Source organism: Lactuca sativa, chromosome 5, assembly GCF_002870075.4.
Source record: "Lactuca sativa cultivar Salinas chromosome 5, Lsat_Salinas_v11, whole genome shotgun sequence".
NCBI lineage: Eukaryota > Viridiplantae > Streptophyta > Magnoliopsida > Asterales > Asteraceae > Lactuca > Lactuca sativa.
The window spans coordinates 356,093,230-356,117,590 of NC_056627.2; the positions used below are offsets into that span (position 1 = coordinate 356,093,230).

At 36.5% G+C, this 24,361-nt stretch overlaps 1 protein-coding gene across 1 annotated transcript; it reads left to right on the forward strand.

Annotated features, from left to right (window-relative positions):
- Nucleotides 1-17,610: 17,610 nt before the first annotated feature.
- LOC111901565 (vesicle-associated membrane protein 722) lies at nt 17,611-20,221 on the forward strand. Its single transcript, XM_023897433.2, has 5 exons — nt 17,611-17,915; nt 18,929-19,070; nt 19,160-19,280; nt 19,411-19,473; nt 19,774-20,221. The coding sequence occupies exons 1-5, from the start codon at nt 17,726-17,728 to the stop codon at nt 19,921-19,923; spliced, it is 666 nt and encodes a 221-aa protein (XP_023753201.1). The 5' UTR covers nt 17,611-17,725; the 3' UTR covers nt 19,924-20,221.
- Nucleotides 20,222-24,361: the final 4,140 nt, after the last annotated feature.

Consider the following 24,361-nt stretch of genomic DNA (forward strand, 5'->3'; position numbering starts at 1 on the left):
TTTAATATATTATTCCCATAATATATTAATAAATCATAATTAATCCTCTCTCTCCATAATTCATCCTATCAAGTTGCTTTGGTGAAGGCAACCCAAAAGGACCATGCACCATCGGGTCAAGTACATACCAAAATAGTTATGGACTTAGACACTAATCCAACAGTTATTTGTTTGGGTGTTGGTATTTTGGGGGAACTCACTAAGCTTCGTACTTATAGTTTTGGTTAATGGTTTTAGGTACTTCAGTGGATCGTGGCAAGGTGAAGGCGTGACCGTACACATCCTCGCGTTTTGGACTTAGGAATTCTAGGAAAACTTTGATAATGTGAATGTTTTGAAAACTATGTTGAAAGAGATTATGTTTTTAAATAATGTTTTGGGAACAACGGTTTTTGTAAACACTTTTATAGAAAAAGGGTTGTTTTGAAAAGTTTAAATTTTATGAAAATTTTGGGATGTTACATGGAGGTTGCTAGCAAGTAGAGAATCTAAGATCCAAGTTGCTTCCAAGCTCCAAATTCCTTGTACGAACTTCTTCTTTTTCAAGAACACCACCAAAGCACACAAATGAGCTCAAAATGCACTCTTCTCAATTAGGGTTTGCTAGCGGAATGTTTTCTTAGATGGTGGCTGACGAGGGAATGAGAAATGAGGTGATAATGATGCTTATTTATGGACCAAACCCAAAAAATTAGGGTTTGAAGTTTTCTCATGTACACCCTGCATACGCGGTGTACGTTCAGCATACTAGGGTCTGCCCTAGTATGCTCCGCATACACAACGTATGCCCAACGTATTACCCCTTTGTCTAAAATCACCCAAAATGCCACTATGGGCCATTTTGCACTCTATCATATACTCAAGGACTAAAATGCAATATTTATTCATACATAGGGTAAAAATTGAAATTATCTCAACACTAGGATGTTACAATTCTCCCCTATTTGAACTATACTTCATCCTCGAAGTTTGCTGCTGCAAATAGCTCAAGATAATGCTCACGCATCTTCGCCTTCGGCTCCCAAGTCCACTCGGAGCCTTTCCGATGTTGCTATTGAACCTTTACCAAATGTATCTCCTTTGTAACATTCGTATTTCTAGGTACATTATTTATTCATTTATTTTGGAGATTTTGGAGGGACTCAGCGAGTTGATGCTTAGACTCGCCGAGTAGAGTCGCAAATTCCATACGGGTTAATGACCGGACTCGGCGAGTCGACTAGTGGACTCGACGAGTCCGTGCTGTTTAATGAAACCCTAATCCCCGGGGTTTTAGGCCTATTTAAAGGGGCTTATAGCCACCAATTGCGGCTACCAGACCCCTGAGTGAAACCCTAAGCGATCTAGAGCGTTTGTGAGGAAGGAGAGGCCATTTTTGATCCTTGTGTGGGTATTTTTGCAAGAAGAAGGTGACCAACGCAAGAGGGAGCCAAAGAGGGCGCTATTATGTGGATTTCAGAGCCTAAGAACTTCATATTGAGGTATATATTCGATCCTTCTTCAGTTTTGGGTGTTAATCCTTGAGAGTTAGGGTTTCTAGCCCATTTAGAGTGTGATTGATGGTGCAATTGGTCCCTTCTTGTGTTGAGGCTTCAGATCTGGATCCAAAGAGGTCCAAAGACCTTAACTCCCTGATCTTTATGGGGTGACTTTGGGTAATATGAGCTTAGGGTGACATATTGAGGCCATTTCTTCAAATAGAGCCATTGGATCTTTACATGGGCATCAAGATCCAGACTTTACGTGTTTATATTGCTTAAGGAGGCCAGATCTATGGGTTAGAGGAGCGGATCTGACCTCAGGAGGTCATTTGAGCTTGAGCATGGCATGAACTCGCCGAGTTCCAAGAACAGACTCGACGAGTAGGGCTAGGGTTTCCCATAGTTCACTCAGTGAGTAACTTGCCGAGTTAAGGGAATGACTCGGTGAGTCATAGGGAAATAGAGGACTGGAGTTCAAGGCGGAACTCGCCGGGTTCATAATGAGACTCGGCGAGTTGAGTCGGGGTAGCCCCGCGATTCATGCCAGGTGTAACCCGTCGAGCAGGGGAAAGACTAGACGTGTCATGCGGGACTAGAGGGATAGTGGACACGCGTAGACTCGTCGAGTCACCCAAGTACACTCGGCGAGTCCGGTCAAAGTTTGACCGTTGACTTTGTTGACTTTGAGGGTTTGGTCAACAATGGGGTCTTTGTGTCAAGATAGGGGTAAAATGGTATTTTACCCTTTTGAGGATGCCAAGAGAGGGTTGAGTCTGTTGGATTAATGTCTAAGTCCATAACTATAATTGGTAAGACTTGACCCGACTCGACATGGTCCATTTGGGTTGCATGGCATCATGCACTTGGATAGACTATAATGAGAGAAATAAGACACTTATGGTTATTAATATATTATAAGTTCTAGTATATTAATAATAAGAATAATAAGATTATTTAATTAGTATTGATCAAGAATTAATCTAGGATTAATTAAGTGATCAAAAGAAGACTAATTAAATATATGGGTTGATTGTGTAAATCATCCATACTTGTATAGTGGGCTAATGCTCCATGGATAATCAAGTTGGGCTAAATCCCATAGGATGGTCCATGGATGCTCCATGGTGTATTTGAACCCATGGATCCAAGGAAATGGAAAGTCATGACAATTAGGGTTTACCCTAATTGTAACACTATATAAAGATCTTATTCTTGACAAAATCGGCCACTTAGTGTGAGTAATGGAAGGGCTAGCCGATTTCATGAAGTGTAGATTTCTCTCAAGTTATTCCAAGTGTATTTGGTGTTGTGTGAACCATTTGAGGTGTCACACTTGGGGCACTAGGCACTCAAGCTTCATGAAGACTTTCTACATCAAAGAGGTATGTATTCTATCTTGTTACTCTCATTGTTTTGTATGCTAGATTAGGATAATACCTTGGAAGTTCTTATTTGCATGTATAATATAGAAAACATAGATCCAAGGTATTTAGGGTTGCATGTACACTTAGGAGTGTTAGAATGCTCAAAACCCAACAGTGGTATCAGAGCCTAGGTTTGTTTTCTTGTTATACTTGCAAAACTGCTTAAAAAATCGAAATTGTTTCTGTCTAATCATCAGACTCGACGAGTCCATCAGGAGACTCGGCGAGTCCATGCCTAAATAGTGATCAAATCGATCCAACTCGTCGAGTTGGTTCATGCACTCGACGAGTTGGACCCCCAGACAGCATAAATTCGACTTTTTGGACTTATAAACTTGTTTTTGATGTGGTAATGTTCATGCTAATCCAATTTCAAAGAAAATTGTCAATAGATTCATGTTTTGTATTAGTTTAAGGTTTAGACTAATTACATGAAAAAGTTTGATTTGAATTATCTTGTTCTTATGAGTTGCTTAGATTAATAGAAAAGTTGAGTGAAATAGTTGTTTTTAATCCAAATTAATCTAAGAGTTGATTCTAAAATGTGTTTTTGTAACTTGTCATCAAGTTATATGAAAAGTCACATTTAAGTTTCATAAAACTCATAATAGTTGGCAAAGTTACAAAAAATGAAGAGTCTAGTTCTAATTAAAATAGTTTTATGACTCCATAACTTGTCCTCAAGTTATGGAGGACCAAGAGTCTCTTCATTAAATAATAAATAAATTAAAAAAAAGTGTAACCTTAATTAATTCCATAAGTTATAAAATAAAGAAAAGTTAATTCTTTTATTAGTTTAAAGTCTTCCATAACTTGTCCTCAAGTTATGGAACTTGAAGAGTTTTTGGATTAAAACTACTTTAAACACATAAGTTATGGAATTAATTAGTTTTGAATAGTTTCAAAACTTGCCCTCAAGTTTTGGAATTTGTAAAGTTTTCTCTTATGAATACTTAATTCCAAGTTAGCCCTTAAAATTTTTAAAGTTAAAATTCAACCCTTATACTTTATAATATTATAAGTTAATAATATATATATATATATATATATATATATATATATATATATATATATATATATATATATATATATATATATATGTATAAGAGTAAAGTTAGTCTTACCGCTAGTACGCCTCATTCACGAAGCCGGTCTATAAGGTGGGTATAAGGTTGTTGCCTATAAAATGGCAACTTAATGGGTGTCCACTCTCACCCACCTCTTGCTTGACTGGTGGAGGGTCGTTAGCCAAACGGGTTTGACAGGACTAGAATTCTCCCTTCATTAAAAGTATTAATGATAAATACTAAGTAACTAAACTCTTAATAATACTCAATCTTAGTTACATAGGAAAATGTGAATAAGGTGCTAATCCATGAAATTACATTTTGCACTTTGTTTAAATTGGTTAGTGGAGCGTGCGTGGTTAACCGGCACACTAACTCGTATTTAACAAGGTAGGCAAAGGGCAACTAATTGTTTATCATAGTATCGATGGAGCGTGTGTGGTTAACCGGCACATCGATTGAGGGGTAAACACTTAAGGGTACACATGGATGTGTGAGTCAAGTAAAGGACTAAGGGATCGAGTACACATTCTTGTGCACTGATTAAGTCCACCACAAAAGATTGATAAGACTATTCGTCATAGTTTACTAAAGCTCAGTAAATATGATTATACTTACAAGCTTAAGTGTAACTCTGAGACATTGGAAAAGGTTCCAATGTATGTCAGAGTGAATAAGAAGAATCAAATTAGGCAGAAGGATAAAAGTTTCTCAAATCTGAAAAGATGGGAGAGTACTTTAGTATCAGTTTTGTGATCATCTTAATGATTAAGAAACCATATCAAAATTAGTTCTCTAAGGAAAATCTTAGTGCATTCTTATGACTAAGAAGAGGAACTTGAATTGTATAAGTGGTTAAATCAAGAAGATGAGTCATACTTCATTCCAATACAAGTCTTAGAGTCATACTCCAAGATTGTAACTTGAGTGACATGTCTCAAAGAAGGTTTAAAACACTTGTCAAATGTGAGAGTAAAAGATTTCTGCTCTTGTACATTTGAAATTGGTAAGTTGTGATGTTTTGGATAAAACAAAGACCAACTTAGGCCAATTTTGTGAAGTGTGTGTCTTGATTAGAATCCACACTATCTCTTGAATAGTTGACAAGAAAGTCTTATATGTCAAGAGGACAGTGGGAGTCTTAAAGGTCTTGAAAGTCTCAAGAACTAATCAAGAATAAAACCTGAAGTTCTTCACTAGCACATGACTTGAGGTTTATAACCTATCATGTTGACATTTTCTGGGCCATTCTAGTAAAATTTGGCTTTGCATATGAGCTCTTAGAGTTCTCAATTGGTTGCACAACAACTTGGAAGCAATGGAAGGCCCTTGAGCTGCCAGGTGGCAAGAAATTAAGATTGAGTTCAGTCCATACGAGTTTGGATTTGTCATTATCCTTGTCTTGTGACTATGGTTTTGACAATTCACATGGATAAGAACACATACACTAGTAAATCTAAGTGTTATAAGGTTTCTCTCCGATTCATGAAAATGATGGTGAGGAAACACTTTCACTAAGTAGATTTTAGCTAGATAGAAATTGTGATATTTGCATTCTCAAAGTTGTTAGTGGAGCGTGTGTGGTTTACCGGCACACTAACATGGACTTGTGAGAAGTGGCAAAAAGGTCTAACCATTATGATTACGGCATCCCTCTTCATAATTGTTTAGACACACAAGTGTGCTATCTAAGGGAAGGTGTATGATTTTGATAAAGTTTTATCAAAACAATCTAGTATCAGAAATCTGAACTTTGGTAAGAAAGTCAGCTGATTTCTGAGTACATGTCAAAGCTAGGGAGCATAAGTTTTATGCTAATAATCATCATGTTAGTGGGAGCATGATAATTATGATAAGTATTGCAAGTTAGCAATGTTAATTATAGAAAACAAAAGGTTTCAATTGGGAAAATTTGTTTTCTATAATTAAGGGAGAGGAAATTATACTTCATCTCAAATCTTTAAGCTTAGATCGTGAGGTTTTAATCATTTAGTCAAGGATATATATATGAATTTCATGTTGGAATGGTTCAACATAAGGAAATTCTGTATATGGGTCCATTATTTGCGTTCTAAAATTCTATTATGATTACGGCATCCCTTTTCATAATCTGAATTATGAGAACTTGGCAAATTGAAATGGAAATGTTATAGCAAAAGACTGGTTTAGTCTTTATGTGAGACATCATGAATCGTGTCCCATATGCTTCGGATATAGGATCGATTACATGTGCAATATTCATCCTTTCTAAAATTTTCCAAATGCCTGGGGCATTAAGAAGGGAAAAGGTTTAGAACTGGATATGACTAAAAGGATTAAACAATTGTCGAGGACAATCTATGGTTTACCAAAGATTGGTTGCTCAAGGACAATTGGAAGTATAGTGGTAATTTTGGAAGGACCATATTGACATAGTATGTAAGGAGGCAACTCTTGTTTAGAAGGGATAAGTCAAAATGGAATCTGGAAATGTTTCAAAGTTAGAATTTTCAATCTGTTTAAGATTAGGAAACTTAATGTAGGAAGGATGTTTCTAAGGAGCTGATCTCCTTTGGAATGCTCTGTAATGGTTGTTGTCAAGTCTTTTTGATTTTGTGCATAATCATTACAAGAAGATCAATGCATATAAGTTTAGAATCTAACAGATTTCAGTAAATGACATGAATTTGGAATTCTTGCATTTGCAGTAAGGATTTAGGAGTGTGAAAAGAGAATCATTGAAGTTATGTTCAATTGATCTAGTTCACAAAGTAAAGATCATAGACAAACATAGTATGCATACTTGGTGTGTGGCATGACTAGTGTTTAGAAAACATAGTGTACATGCTTGGAGCATGGGACAACTATTGTTTTAAATTCAAGAATAAAGTTGATAGCTGAAACAGTATACAATGAATAATGTGTAATCATATGGTGATAAATAAAAGGTGTTTTATTTATGTTCATAGGTTTTGATACCATATTGGATTCAATTATTATTGTGTTTCATTTTGCATGTTTTGACTTCCAGAATAAACTAGGTTATTCTTCCGGAATGACTAAGTTATTCAAACCATCCACAGTCGGTCATATGTTGGAAGTAGATATGAATTAAGACTGTCATGGGTTGGCTTGTAGAGGTCTAAGGTGTTGTACAAAGGGCTACAACACTCATGAGTGCTCATAAGTTCTGAGTATTGGATTCAACCCGCGCTCATTGGAATCACTTCATGGATTTTATCACGAGTGATCATGAGACGATAATATCTTATATTCTTCAAACCTAGAGATATGAGTTGTTACAATGAGTTGATAGTACATTGATTGCACGAAAACGCATTTGGTAACTCGGTGCTATAAAACGTGTCTTTGTGTATGATTCAACAAGTAGTAGAACAAGCCATATGAGTCGAAGTTTATCCATTCCTTTTACCTTTGGGATAAAAGCGATATCTGTGGGCCCCTCGATGATTTGATGATGGCAAATGGAAGTGCTCGGCCGGGCCAGGACTGATTTGATTTGTTCAATTAGTCAGTCGTCATAAATCAGAAATCGGGAAACAACAAATGGACAGAGAGAATGATTATAATCTATGTCTCAGTCCATATGATATCTAGAATGGAGGAATATATGATCCCTTATCTAATGGACAAGTCATTGACAAAGGTCAAAGTTCATCTACAAGGTCAGAGTTCGACAGAAGCTTTTGAGAGCTATGATTGCCAGTCGGTTCTTGAAGTCATACGCAATAATAGTTTTAGACTTATCCAAGTGGGAGACTGTTGGATTAATGTCTAAGTCCATAACTATAATTGGTAAGACTTGACCCGACCCGGCATGGTCCATTTGGGTTGCATGGCATCATGCACTTGGATAGACTATAATGAGAGAAATAAGACACTTATGGTTATTAATATATTATAAGTTCTAGTATATTAATAATAAGAATAATAAGATTATTTAATTAGTATTGATCAAGAATTAATCTAGGATTAATTAAGTGACAAAAGAAGACTAATTAAATATATGGGTTGATTGTGTAAATCATCCATACTTGTATAGTGGGCTAATGCTCCATGGATAATCAAGTTGGGCTAAAACCCATAGGATGGTCCATGGATGCTCCATGGTGTATTTGAACCCATGGATCCAAGGAAATGGAAAGTCATGACAATTAGGGTTTACCCTAATTGTAACACTATATAAAGATCTTATTCTTGACAAAATCGGCCACTTAGTGTGAGTAATGGAAGGGCTAGGCGATTTCATGAAGTGTAGATTTCTCTCAAGTTATTCCAAGTGTATTTGGTGTTGTGTAAACCATTTGAGGTGTCACACTTGGGGCACTAGGCACTCAAGCTTCATGAAGACTTTCTATATCAAAGAGGTATGTATTCTATCTTGTTACTCTCATTGTTTTGTATGCTAGATTAGGATAATACCTTGGAAGTTCTTATTTGCATGTATAATAGAGAAAACATAGATCCAAGGTATTTAGGGTTGCATGTACACTTAGGAGTGTTAGAATGCTCAAAACCCAACATAGTCTAGTCTCGAGAGTTATATTTATGAGAGTATTTACGTTATGTGATTAGGCGGAGGCTAGACCATATTTCTATCGAGTCATAGATTTACCGAGACATCTGAGGTGGGTCTTCTCACTATACATTACCTAGAGTGGTAACAGAGTTATGTGCTAGTGTATTGTATGCTATTTATGTGTTATTGTGATATGTGATATGCATGATACAGAGTTTCCAGAGTTAGGACCAGTGGGTCCATAGAGTTAGGGCTAGAGGGCCCATAGAGAGAGTTGGGACTGGAGGGTTCCACTCAGACACACTGACCATAGGGTCAGCAGAGTTATAGCCTTGAGTGGCTAATATATGTTAGAGTGGTATTTTGGGGAACTCACTAAGCTTCGTTCTTACAGTGTTTTGTGTTATGTGTTTTAGGTACTAGTGAGGAGCGCGGGAAGGCGCCGACATGATTCGTACACACACACACATGGAGTTTTATGTATTTCGATCTTGGGAAATGTTTTGTGGAACATAGATATGATACAATGAGATTTTATTAATAATTGTAAATGAACAATGTGTTTTGAAAATGTGAAAAATTGCTTTAATTTTTACGATGTTACATCCTTGTTGCGCAGGACTTTCATCTTTCTCTTCATTATTGGTAGTAGCCTCTCAATATAATTCAGGAGCTCATCAACCTGGATATCATCCAAAGGAATCACTGCCTCGTCGTCTAACACACACTTCCGTAACTACGAAACATGGAAAATGTTATGGATCTGACTGAGCTCACTCGACAAATCCAACCAGTAGGCCACCCTGCCTACCCTGGCGATCACATGGAACGACCCAATATACCGAGGACCCAATTTTCCCCTCTTCCTGAAGCATATCACACCCTTCCAGGGTGAGACCTTTAGTAGAACCATATCGCCGACCTGGAATTCAAGCTCCAAGGAAGTTTCCAGCCAAAATTCTTTCCGAGGAAGAGCAAAGGATATGGTCTGCTGTTTCATGGTCATCATCCCTAGCTGACATATTACAAAGAAGCCATGAAATGGATAAGGCAAAGACCAAGCTGGTGATTGATGCATTCCGAGCCACTCAGTCAATGATGCCTCCAGTTCCCTCGCCAAGAATAGCTCCAATCGATGAAGGTTCTCCACTTCGGAAACCTGACAACATTCCTGAAGAGCCCCTGATTCCTCCTCCTCCTACAAAGTTTACCATCGATGAAAACATGCAACATGTCATCTCGGTTCTCAACAAGCAACAAGACAAAGGCAAGAAGCCTATCTCGGAATTTTAAAGCTTCGTACCAATCACCAAAAAGTCTGAAGGTTGGTCCTAGGCTCAAATAGATCAAGCCCTGGAAGAAAGCATCTGAATTCAAGCTCTCAAATACAACCCCAATCCTATGCGAAGGCTTTCCCTACTATGCATAGAAGGAATAATCCATGACTTGGACATACTACCATTTATGTATTATGATCTACCAACTCAGGACTCGGACCAGCTCGATCTTCCCATCTCTCCATACGGAAAGTTCTACATCAAATTTGCTCATCTCCACCTAGAAGATGATCCTCAAATGATCATCAGAACCGAAAGAGAACGTTTGAAGACTTTATACTCCTTGAACACACCTACCCAAAAAGGAGTGTGGTCTCGGAAGAGAACAACCAAGATTTATGGGTTCGGAAGGAAGGTATTGACAAATTTTGATTTGGACTATCTTTTGCATAGATTTTATGTATATCAGAACAAGAAAACACAATTCACAATCACAAACGCTGTCTTCCCCTTGATCAATCCGAACGGCACCCTGGCCATTGCAACTCATTTCTAAACGCGTCAAAATGATCAAATGATCATTGTTGCCTACAGTGTTGCTATGAATAATTTGAAGGATTATGTTGTAGAATTTTTTTAACGCCCCGTTTATTTAAATATATTAATAAATGTAAGTCCCGGGCTAATTTGTGAAGAATTTAGAAGTTGGAGGTTAAAAGTGTAAAATCCGGATTCAGGTTGCAAATAATTATGAAGACAGGGGGATGTTTGGTAAGTATTAGACCTAATATGAAAGGATTTATGAAAGCAGGGGCTAAAGAGTCAATTATGGACCTCATTTGAAAATAATTGTAGAGGGAGGGGCCACTTAGTAAAATATGGGACTTAATTTGTAAACGATTTACATGGATGGGGTTGAAATGGTAAAATATGGACTGAGTTTGAAAAGATCCTATGGGGAGGGACTAGACTTGTAATTATGCCAAAAGTTTTAAAGTGGACGGGGCTTATAACCCACCACCTTCACTATAACCCTAACCCTAAGGAGTGTGTATGCAACCGCCAACCCCAAAGTATCGGCCGCCACTTCTCCCCCTTCTTCGACTTATAGCACCGCACCACCACCTCTGTTGAGGTCTCCAGCCATCACCTCCTCGCCACCACTGAAGGATAATCGGAGCAGCCGCCATGTTAGGTCGGCGGTGAAGACGAAGAAGGCACGACGAGATCGGGAACGTGGTTCGTGGGTGATTTTGTGGTTCATGGGTGGGTCAGACACTCTCTCTTTACGTCTCTTCTGTTGCTGCCCCAGCCTACACCACTGCCGTCATGTTGTTGTCGCCTCCGGCTGTTGCTCGCCATCGAGAATGATGGTTGCAGTTTCGTTCTATGTTCGGTGTGGATTGTTAACTCACTTTTGTTCATGACAGGGATGCGTGGGTTGATTCATGAATGGGAGTGTGTTTCAGATCGTGTTACGTGTGGATGCTCGGCTGGGAATCAAGAGAACTGCCGCCACCACCTCACGGTGGCGACTATCACCACAATCCGTCACTGATGCTGCCATGTGTGTATGTTGGTGCGTTTGTGTTCATTGCTGCTGCGAGAGGGTGTTGTGTGGATGTTTAGTTAGCCGGAAAAGCCACCACCACCACCACCGTGAGGTGGTGGCTGCCACCGTGTACCACCACCGGCCACTACAAGGGTGGTTGTGTGTGTGTGTATGTTTATATTAGTGTTTGTGTGTGTTATTGAGTTGTATATTGTAAATGATGACCAAAATAATAATGAAAATATCAAAACCACCACCGTAGGGTGGTGACCGCCGCATCCTGCCGTCACCGGATGCCGTGTCGGGTGGCAGTGCTCTTGCCTCGTTGAGTTTGATTTCGTTTGGGGTGCTTGAAACCCTAATGGGCCTTGTAAGCCCTAACGGGCCCAATGAAGCCTAATGGGCTTAGTGAAAACCCTAATGGGTCTAATGGACCCTAATTGACATAAGGAAAACCCTAATGGGCTTAAAGACCTAGCTATTGGGCCTATTGGGCTAATATGGGTTGGAAACTCTAATTAGGGTTTGGAAAACCCTAATGCAATGAAACCCTAATTTGGGGAATTAATTGGGACGCACGAGAATTATTTGATAACTTGAAATATTAAATAATAATCGTTGGCAAAAATTAATCTAAGTAATATTAGACTTAATGGATTAAGTCCTTAATGGGTTAAGTAGGAAACTTAACCCTAATCATCTTTTTATATGAAACCCTAATTTCTCTTAGGTTTATTATTGGGCCTTGATGATTGGATTATTAATGGGCCATCCAAGAATAATCATATGGACTAAAATAATTTAATGGACCTAGGGTAAGGCCCATGTAAGGGTTTTGGGCCCATTTTAGAAAATTGGGCCATAGATGGGCCACAGTTTAGGCCTTAATGATTATATGATGTTGGGCCTTAGAGTAAGACCATGTATAGGCTTGGGCCCAATTTAGAAAATTGGACCATATGTTGGGCTTTGATTCCTAGTTGACTTTAGGCCTAAGGATTGGGCCTTGGGCTTGAATAAGCCAAGCTTGGGGTAATGTAGTAGTTATCCAAAGTATGTACTTATGGTTATGTGGTGGAACCCAATTATTAATTAGGTGTTATTTTGGTGTTGACAGTTCGGGAATCTGTCATCCAGTAGCTGGGGTTAAGTCTGTGGGACTTCAGCAGTGTGGAATTGAGTCTGTGGGATTTCAGCAGTGCCAGGTGAGTCTCCTCACCATACCAATGGGTCTAAGGCACCAATGGCGGCCCATTTTATGATATGTGATACACTGGCTGAAGTTGTATTATGTGGTATGTTAGCTGGTTATGTGATAGGGAGTATGCTAGTGATTATGTGGTATGCTAATTGATTTTGTGGTACGTGATAAGCTAGTGGTCTTTGTGATACTTGCATGGAAGACCTCGGGGGGGTTCCCGGGGCACTTAGGTGTAAGACCTTGGAGGCTTTCCTTGGCATCCTAGGTCAAGACCTTGGGGGGGGGGGGGGGGGTCCCGAGGCACTTAGGTGTAAGACCTTGGAGGGTTTCCTTGGCATCCTAGGTCAAAGACCTCGGGGGTTCCCGAGGCATTAGGCTAAGACCATGTGGGGGTTCCCATGGCACCCGGAGTAAGACCCTGGAGAGTTTCTAGGGCTTCCTTATGTGTTGTTTTGCATGACTTATGCGTTCTGTATAGTTGTTTAGCTAGCATGATATGTTGTACGTGTTTGTGTGTGGGTATGCTCTGGGGAACTCACTAAACTTCATGCTACAGTTTTGTTTATGGTTTCAGGTATCTTTGTTTTGGAAAGGAAGGGCTCAGCTTGATTGCAACGCACACACCCATGTTTTCCGCAATGAAGGATTTTGGGGATGAACTCTGATAAATGTTTTTAATTAACAATGTTTTGGAATGAATGGAATAAATGATATCTATGTTGGGTTATATTAAAAATGAAAATTTTACACTCGATTCTTGGGTTGTTACAATTTTGCAGATGTGACTTCGAAATGGCTCACTTGTTCGGAACTGAAAGGTTCTTGGCAAAAATTGACTTCAAGCTGCCTGAAGCTGAAATATTGGCAGAAGGGCCAATCGATGAACCTGTGTTGGGGTACATTTACTTACAGAAGAAGACAAACAAGAAGGACTTTTTTTGAGTCCTTGACAAGCATCTTGTCCCCTTCAAAGCTCTTCAAAACTTCATAAAAATGCAGCTAAGTTAGATACCCCTAAGCATGTGAAGTCCAAGTTTATAAGCCAACTTCAATGGTATATTGAAGTCCGAGATTGGCTGTATAGAGCTCTTGTGTTCATCCAAGAGGATGCCAACTGATCTGACTATATTGCTAAGTTCACTTAGGGGGGGATTGTTGGAACCTGAAAAGTGAGCCTCTAGCAATCACAAGTATTGAAGATCCAAAGTCAGCTGTTTGCGAAGTAGAGATGAAGTTCGAGGTGAAGACTATTCCGAGATGGAGAGTAGATCCGAGAACAATCTGTTTGTTTGAACATTTATTATTTCTTGTCTTATTCATGATGTAACGTTTCATAGGACTTAGCCTTTTGTATCTGTTAGATAATCAGTTGTCAGTAGCTGATTATTATCCAGTCCTATAAATGTATCCAAGTTTGTACGATGTACCTCCTTAGCCTATATAAGGAGTGACTTGAATGACAAGAAAATCACACATTGTTACTCCAGAGATAGAAAAATTCCCTTTGATTTACTTTCACTTTTCTCTCAAAGTTAATATCTTTCATAAACATTCTTCTTGTTCATTTATTGTCTTTACATTGATTATACTCCTAGTCTCTTCATTTAATATTGTGTACTTTGTTGAATCGTTACTTCAAGTCTCGACTGGTATTACTAGACTTGATTGGAACCATTAATTAAGAGTAGACATTGATCTTAAAGATTATCTCAAGGTTTGAGTTTTCAAACCTTGTCCTTGCGCATCATCCTAGTACTCACATGTCTCCTAGATACAACTTTGTTGCTTGACCATGTATGAATTCTACCCACAAGGATATAGAATGGCACCTCAATCTGACCTCGTGAAGTAATGCGGATCAATCCACAAGGTTAAAGGCATTAGAGAAGTCTACAATAAGCATGGAGAGAGACCCGTCATCGTGGCGCTCACTCAACACCCTGTTGACGCTATGTTGTATGGCCTCAACACCACTCGACACGCCGAACCCAAATTGAAAATCATTCAAATACTTGACTATTTCTTTACCAATACCTTTCATAGCCAACTTGGAATCCAAACGTCTCCATATGGTGCATACTGCAATAAGTTGTATTTATTTATTATATTTTAAGAGCGGTGTAAGAGGAGCAAAGGAAACAAGTTCTGCCAAACTTAAAGGGCATCTTCCTCCTAGCCATAGACTAACCCCAAATGTAATAACACGTAAGAGGTCTCTGGCTATAGCTGAACCCTCTACACAAAGAGCCTCCAAAATATATTGAGCTCTCAACCTGTCTCTCCCACACAAGGTTCCTTTAGGGAATGATTTAATGCCCCCAAGGACATTATCAATATCCACTACAAGAGAGGTTCTGAAAATATGTACTCGACATGGATGGTGGTGGCTTGTATGGATGTTTATCCTCCAATGTCATCATGGTATCATCCCCGTATGGAGTAACCCCAAAGGACCCTAAAATTTTCACTGCTGCTGTGAAATACCCATCTGTAACCTTATAGAGACATTTCCTGATGTTGGTGTTGCTTAGCGTTCTTTCCTCCTGAATGTACTTTTTTTTTGCCTTGTTGCTCCAGCCTTGCATTGTTAACCAAGTTTTTAACAAACTTGGCTATACCGTCTTTTATACCCTAGGTAGTTAATGCACTTAGGATATTACAATGCTGCAAGGACTTTTTGTTCCCAGACCTACCTTCTTGCCTATTCTTGGGCCTGAACAACTAAAGAGTACACCTAAGAAGAATTAACATTGTAACCCACGCTTTAATGGACCCGAGATGAGCAATGACCTTGAAAATGGTTGCTTTCAAAGCATGAGAGAAAGCTATACGATAGTTATGAGAGATGGTTTTGACTGTGGTGATATGTAGCTTAAACACACGATCTAAGGGTTGGGCATCCAACACCAACCCCTCACTAAGGTTGACCTCTGGTTCATTGGGCGGCGACTTTTGAATACCAACAATATGTTCGCTCATGTCATCAACCTTGTCATTAAATTTAACAAGACCATCTGAATGGTGCCATGAGCAACTTAGGCATGTAGACTTATGCAATCCCCATATATCCTTTGACCAAACGCCTCCAATGTTGCTGCCACTGACATAAACAATCCATGGTCTAAAGAAATAGCCTCTCACAACACAACTCTACGTTCATCCATAGGGATGTAAGAGTAGACCTGGCAAAACATGACACGACACGAAAATCCGACACGAAATTAGCGGGTTAGGGTCAGAGATTTCGACATGTTTATGTAAACGGGTTGACACGACACGACACGATAATTAAACGGGTAGGGTTAGGGTTAAGACTTTCAACTCGAAGATGACTCGAATATGATCCGTTTAATTATATATTATTTATTATAAATTTCATATTTTTATAAATATATTATATGTTACAGGTTTGTAGTGGACCAAACTTAATAATTAGAAGTAATATTCAAATTTTCAAAGTTACTTAATTTTAGTCATTCTCACCACCTATCTCTTTTGCTTCCCAACTTTAAATTTTTTCATTTTTTCTTCTAAACTTACTATAAATTTTGTCATTCCATCTCATAACTCCAGTGTTTCACTTTTTCCTTCTTGCCTCTACAACTTTTACTTTCCAACCTTTAAAATGTTTCAACCCGACATATTTACAAGGTCTAAACCTTAACCCGAAACCCGACACGAACATAAACGGGTTGACACGGCACGACACGATAATTAAACGCGTCAGGTTAGGGTCAAGTCCTTTCAACCCGTTTAATGTCTTGACATGACACGAACCCGACATGGCACAACACATTTGCCAGGTCTAAGCTCTTGAGATGTTACCTCCTACTTCACAGTTCAGGCAACAATGAAACCTCTGAAAAGGACATGACCAAGATCCACAGGTAAATGTAGGATACTATTGTTTTAAGGTCTTTTTCTTGGTTGCATAACCGAGTTTCCAACTCCGATATAGTTTGGAATGTTTGGCTTTTAAATCCTTTGTAATTAGTGTTTTATTTTTCTTTCGCACAATCAACATAAATATGTTTTTTTTCTTCAATTGAAATTATAGGCGTAAAAATTTATTATTTCTCCACAAATGAATACATAGAATCACAAATGAATATATTTTGTTCTCGCGTTCTCAACCTTTTTGATGTTCTCATTTGATCATACTATATATATATATATATATATATATATATATATATATATATATATATATATATATATATATATATATATATATATATATATATATATAGAGAGAGAGAGAGAGAGTTAGGTTCAAATGTTTTCACTATCTATCGTGTGGCTGTATGATTGATTCTGGACCAATCATTTTAGTTATTTTAAGAAAGTAATTAATGCTTATTAAATGCTGAAGATGTAATTAATACCTATTATATCTTCAACATGTAATATGCATTAATTACTTTCTTAAAATAACTAAAATGATTGGTCCAGAATCAGTCATACATGCACATAATAAATAGTGAAAACAAAATAACCTAACCCTATATATATATATATATATATATATATATATATATATATATATATATATATAGGGAAGAGTTATATGGAAAATAAATGATTAGGACAACACATATTTGAACCAATGAAAACATGACAACACATCAATTCCACAATAACTTCCACAATACATTACTTGTGAAGAAAGAAATGGACACGTGTCATTTGATTATTGGTTCCGGTAGATGTTGCCCTAGTTATTTGTTTTTCATAGAACTCATTCCTATATATATATATATATATATATATATATATATATATATATATATATATATATATATATATATATATATATATATATATATATATATATATATATATATATATATATAAAACTGCCGCTGTTAAAAAAGAAACTGTTCATGCTTCAATCTCGAATTTGTTACTTTTTAAAAAATAATTCGTTACTGATATGTTGGTATTTTAATTAGTTACACCAGAAATAAAAGCAGTTTCACCAAACAAGCATTTTTTCAAAAACCGACGGATTCAAAGAAACTGAGCGTGGCATTCCCGTTATATCCGATGCAATCAAGCCCTTTTACAAACCACAACGTAATTTCTATTCTACGGAAACCCCCAACCCTTTCTTTTTCTCTGAGTAGTCCCCTTCAACCTTCTCTCTCTACAAACTCCTTCCCCATCTCTCTCGCTCAAACCCACGCACTTTATTCATCGGAGGGATGGGACAGCAGTCGTTGATCTACAGTTTCGTCGCCAGAGGGACGGTGATTCTCTCCGAGTACACGGAGTTCACCGGGAATTTCACTAGCATCGCTGCACAGTGTCTCCAGAAGCTTCCTGCTACGAACAACAAGTTCACCTACAACTGCGATGGTCACACCTTCAACTACCTTGTTGCAGATGGATTCAGTGAGTCCGATCTGTTCTAGCCTTTTTGTTATTCTGAAAAACGTTTTCTCGATCTGATCGTATTTTCGAAAATTGATGATTTATTATTTTGAAATCTTACTCGATTTGAATTTTAAATGTCTTATTGCATTACTCTTTGTGGCGATTGAACTTATTTATCTTAACTTAGCCGATACTAGATTTTTGCAAGGATTAGTTTGATTTATGTTGGACTAGGTTGACTATGCATCATACATACTAGATTCAAAAGTGATTTATTCAGGTTTACATGATCGTTCTAGTCTGATTTGCCTTTTGTCGATGAACTTAATGTCTTTGACTGTTTTTTTTTAGTTTGCTGCTGATGGGTGCGGGTTATCTTAGATTTGGATCTTAATCAATCGCCTAGAGTTTTATTTATTTATTTATTTATTTATTTATTTTTTATCAAACTCCAAAGCTAGAACCCATTGTATCTGTTCTATGCAAAGATAAATTGTGGATATATCATATATGCATGTTATGATGTAGTATGTGATATTGAGTCCAGATTGTATTGCAAGGCTAAGTCGTGAGGTATTGGTTTTTTATTTCTGTTGACACCGTTTGCTTTATATAGTATTTGTTTTAATGCATGATACATGGGGTAAAATCTTAGTAACAAGCTCATGCTAGATTGCTATTTCTAGTCAATTTGCTATTAACAGTAACAACTTAATTGTAGGGTATCGAATTTATTGATGTTTTGGGCTTTAACATCGGTTTACAGAATTAACTCTTACATAATATAGAGCCTGATTGAACCATGAGCTTACTTGGCAGCTACTGCATGGAGCATATTGTTATGCTTTAAATGTTATTTTCATACATGTAATGCTCTGTTTGTAGTTTATATGAATGTAATTCCCCTGTTTGAGGTGGCATTTTAGACTTTAGCTTTATCGATTATTATATTAGGAATGTGGGTTGCTTCATTTATTTTTCTCAACACAGGGTGACTAACTCTATGTTTAACATGTGATTGAATTATGAAGCATACTGTGTTGTGGCGGTTGAATCGGTTGGTAGACAGGTTCCCATGGCTTTTCTTGAGCGAGCAAAGGAGGATTTCACTAAGAAATATGGAGGTGGGAAAGCTGCTACAGCTGTTGCTAATAGTCTCAACAAAGAATTCGGGTAACCTCATACTCCTTTTTGCTTTCATTCTCTAATCTCTAATATCCCTCTTCTTCCACTAATATCTACTCACACATCATTGTCTTCAGTCCCAAGCTGAAGGAACAGATGCAGTATTGTGTAGACCATCCAGAAGAGATCAGCAAGCTTGCAAAAGTCAAAGCCCAGGTTTCAGAAGTCAAGGGTGTGATGATGGAGAACATTGAGAAGGTAAAGTTTTTTATCTGTTTGATTAGATAATGGAACACATTACCCCTTTTTGATGTGTTGCATCATCATCATCATCATCATCATCATCAGTATTATGATTATTATTGTTTGTAACATTTTGAATGTGTAGGTTCTTGACCGTGGAGAAAAGATTGAACTTCTGGTGGATAAAACAGAGAACCTTCGCTCTCAGGTCAATAAATCTATCAGCATGTTTTTTTTTTTTTTTTTTTTTTTTTTATTTATTAAATCGTGTCTGAATTGGAAACTGAATCTTACAAGCTGTGTCATGTATAGAATGTGAGGGTGGGTTTGTTTGTATGTTAAACTGAATAAGTCTCTGTGTTGTGTGTTGAAATAAATAATTGTCAAGTGCAAGAATTGCAACACATAGCATTCTACCTATCTTATTACAACATTATGCTTTCACCTATTTATAATAGCAATGTGTTTATAAGAAGAAAATCTGAAAGTGGAATGTTTTTTTTTACAGGCACAAGACTTTAGGACGCAAGGGACACAGATAAGGAGGAAGATGTGGTTGCAGAACATGAAGATAAAACTGATAGTTCTTGGAATCATCATTGCTTTGATTCTCATTATAGTTTTATCGGCTTGTGGGGGATTCAACTGTGGCAAGTAAAACTACATCTTATCATCTTTGGTTTGGGGATTTAGGAATGGTAAAAGGTAAAAAGTCTCTCATTCTCATTCATCAGCTTTGTCATTCCATGTTTATTTGTTTGTTTGCCATTGATTTTCTTTTTCTTTTTCTTTTTGTTTGTTAGTTTTTTTTTTTGGACACAAAGCCTATCTTTTGAGCTTTTTATATTTTGTGATATATAGTGGTTGTATAGTTTGTGTACCTTTCAAGTACCATTTGAATTTCACATCCACATCTTCATCTTTATCTTTCACTAGGGAAAAACAAATTGATTGCTTGTTTTTGTGTTTTTTTTGACGCTTTCTTTCTCTTCATATCATTCATTTTCTGCTTTCAAAATGTAACTGGAAAACACGTCACGACTATTCTTGACATGCATCCTGTGTTTTTGCTATTTTGGACGTTACATGTTACTTATTAAATCTGTTTGATAGACAAATCACATTTACCACACTAGGTGCGTTTTTTATTCACCTACATATTTTATGGTTCACAATAAAGACAATTGGTTTTCTTGGTCGACTCATGAAAAGTCTTCATTTAAGAAAATATTAAAATTGGATGATACAACCTTACATGCTAACCATGATGTAATACTTAATCAAATCAAAGTATGTATTATTAATGTCAACTTAGACTTCATAATGCATAACATTTTGACATACATTTGAACAAAAAGAATCCAAGAATTTTGTACATTTATATGTAAAACAATTATTTTATATAGTTTTAGGCACTTCAATTTTTTAAAGAGGTTTAGCCACTTGACTTTTATTCGTATAATATTCAGTAGTTATTAACTTCTTACCTTTTGAAATATTGACAAGAACATGTCTAAAGTCAAAACCGTAGTTGATATGGATATGCAATGTGATAATAGTTTTTTAAACAGTTTATTATATAGGAAAATGATGCAACCGCCTTACTATGTATAGTATTTCGATTTTATCCTGTCAGGACCTAAAGTTTTTTTTTTTTGGGTGCTTTTTAAGAGAGGAGGGAGTCGTTCCCATTGAACCCACTGAACCCATTGCCACATCAACTTTTCTCTTTGATTTTTTCTTCATCTTTTCGAATCCACAACACATAGAAATCCTATCTTTCTCAACCTACTCGATTAAAAAAATATACAAAATAATCAAGGTAAAATCTTAATTAGCAATAGAGTTACCGCCGGTACCACTCCCTTTTCGGCGGGTTGTTTAATTGGTTTCACGAACCCACTTCATTCTCTCTCTCTCTACTTTCTCTCTCTCATTTTCTCTTGTACCATATGTTTTAAGACTTGTACCTTAGTTGTTTAGTATTTTTTTTTTAATTGAGTGGGTTGAAAAAGATAGGATTTCCGTGTGTTGTGGTTCGGAAAGATGAAGAAAAATCAAAGAGAAAAGCTGATGTGGCAGTGGGTTCGGTGGGTTCAATGGGAACGACTCCCTCCTCCCTAAGAAAACAAACTTTTTTTTTGTCGGGTCCATTTGATCATTTTTTACAAAATTAAGGGGTAACCCGGTTACCAATTTGCCATATGTCTCTCTCCTAAAGTTTTTTTTTTCGTACCTTTTAAAGAAACAAACTATGTTGGTTATTTTTTACAAAATGAAGGGGTAACTTGGTTACCCCTCTACGACATCTCTCTCTCTCTCTCAATTAGGAACCAACGTACAACTCATCTTCACCAGCTATAGCTCTGCCCACACCATCATGGCCGCCATCGTCTTCAATGGCTTCCATGGTGCTTGATTCTACAATTTTCACAGGATGAAGCTAATGAATATTAAACCAAACAAAACCCAAACAAACCCAAATCAAAACTACATTGTAATCAAAACTGTACAAAATCAAAGTCAAAATATTGAAAATCAAAACCTGATGAAAATCCCGATTCCAAAATCTAAATCAAAGCTAAAATCAAGACCTAATGAAAATGCATATTTCAAATGAAAAATCAAAACATGGTGAAGATCTTAATTCCAAAGCAACCATCGCTTCCAAAACAGCCAACAATTTCAATATCTCAATATCTCAATTCCAAAATCAAAACCAAAACCAAAAATGAGGAGATGGTTTCTAGGAAGCGGCCATCGATTCTAAAGCAACCCGGGTCCAATAGAACACATCCAACACCCATGAACACCCACTTCAAAAATCAGAGTGCTTAATTGATGAGATGACAGGAATAAGGGATGACAGAAGAATCCATGAATACCCACTTTAGAAAAAGCCTCTCGATAGATTCCAATACTTGATTTGGAAATCATCAACCATAGGTTCTAGTGTGAGTAACAGAGACAGTTCTTGGTTAGTAATGAAGATGGGTCGTAATCTCCTTCCTTCATCCCTATCTATCTTCCACAAAGGTTGTGGTGGTGTTGATTTGTGATAGTGAAGGGCAATCAAGATTATGGTCTTCGCTGATGGAGAATGATTTGGGTCTATGATGGGTGTATGAAAAGTAAGATGAAGGCAGATTGTGGAGGATTGATCGTGAGAATGAAGGCACAAGCATGGTGATGTAGGATTGTTATGATGAAAGTTTGGTGAGGGTTGTGATGGTGAATCTACCTAAATCGATGCAAGTTTCAAAGTCGGGAAAAAAGAAAATCAGCCCGGGAGAGAGAGAGAGAGAGAGAGAGAGAGAGAGAGAGAGTTTTATTACTTTTTTTTACTAAAAAAATGCCAAATCATATAGATAGTAAAGCTTCATCAGCTTTAAGTGTTTACGTGACTTATGTAACATGGTATATTAGGTTGCAGTGATCAAAAAAGCAGGTTGGCATCAACTTTTTCTCTTAAAAGGCAAGAAAATTACTTTAAGGATTGAAAGAGCAAAGTCGAAATAAATAGTAGGGCCGTTGCGTCATTTTCCCTATTATATAAATATTAAGTTTTTGTTTTGTTCCATCATGAAACTTTATATAACTCTATAGATAACTGAGGTATCTAAATCTAAATCAATGGCAAGGCCGTAAGGCTCAAGATTAACACTTAGATGTTGTTTGTTTTTTTGAAGCTAAAATTTATGAAGTCTGCGAACCACCTTTATAATCCTTTGCAGTAGAATAGGTACCAAATGACTGCAGATGTTAAAAAATTTAATCCTAAGAAATCAATTTAAATTTACATTTCTAATAGATTTAAATTGGTTATAAATCTTAAATTTTAGTTCCCTTATTTATTTAATAGTGTATAACCACAAAGAAAGTATATATTAGGAAATCTCAAATAACGTATTTTAAATTTAAATCTAATATATATCTTGATTTATTTGAATTAATAGAAAAAAATTTGTAGGTTCCTCCGTGTCAACCTAAAAAACTAGATTTTTAAATATTTCCAACGTAATACAATACAATCTTTGCAAAAAAAAAAAGTAGTATCTACTACAAATCTAGTTTTTTTTTTTTTTTTTTTTTTTTTTTTGAAATTAGATTTTTACATATTTCCAACCATATGTAATACAAGACAGATCTTTTAGCATATTCCATTTTACAACATTTAGAAAAATGAACATGAAACCTTTTAAAAATCTCCAAATGACTCACTGTTTTTCCGATTGAAGACTAGACTTCCACTTCCAGATTTTTCATATATTATAAATAACTTTTTGCCTTATGGCTCGTTTCATATTTTCCATTGAAATTGGTATAAAAATAGAGTCATAAGTTTGAGCCTTCTGTTTTTCTCAAAAAAAATTTTCAAAGAAAAAAAAATTATGGACGAAAAACTAAGTGTGTGGAAAAAAAACCACCAGCTAATAAGGGTTGGACACTTGTAATCCTGAGGTAGGGGCATGTGTCAGCTCCTGGAGAGACCATATGTTGAATTTTCATTTTCATTTTTCCTTTTTCCTTTTAATCTTTTTGATTTTGTCACTTATACCCTTTAAACAATTAACATTCCCTGAAAATTATCAAAATCTCGCAGTTAATTACAAAAATGTCATATCATCTCGCGAAATTTTGACGATAAATAAAATTAAATTTTGACTATTTATTTTTTTCAATTTTAAGACCAAAAATTGTTTTCACGGTTCCTATCATTTTTGAAGTTCCTACTTGATCCTATTTCTCTCTCTCTCTCTCTCTCTCTCTCTCTCTCTCTATATATATATATATATATATATATATATATATATATATATATATATATATATATATATATATATATATATATATATATATATAAACAAATGCCGGGACCAATGTTACTTTATTGACTAATGGATGAGATGATTTAAGTGAATGATACCTATGGTCTTAGATAATTTGTATGTTTGGTCCTTAAATTATTATTATTATTTTTAACTTAAATTGTTCTTATAATTTAAATTTGTTATGTGTTTGGTCTCTAATCAATATAAAAAGACCAATGTTGTAAAAATCGCTCGACGTTAGCTAGTTAGTGGACTAGGGTCAAA

What these genes read in the sequence shown, in the direction of transcription:
- LOC111901565 (XM_023897433.2), top strand. Translation starts at nt 17,726, where the DNA reads ATGGGACAGCAGTCGTTGATCTACAGTTTCGTCGCCAGAGGGACGGTG. An exon ending in TGATGGAGAACATTGAGAAG is followed by an intron (nt 19,281 to 19,410) that starts GTAAAGTTTTTT and finishes TTGAATGTGTAG; the next exon opens with GTTCTTGACCGTGGAGAAAA. An exon ending in CAGAGAACCTTCGCTCTCAG is followed by an intron (nt 19,474 to 19,773) that starts GTCAATAAATCT and finishes TTTTTTTTACAG; the next exon opens with GCACAAGACTTTAGGACGCA.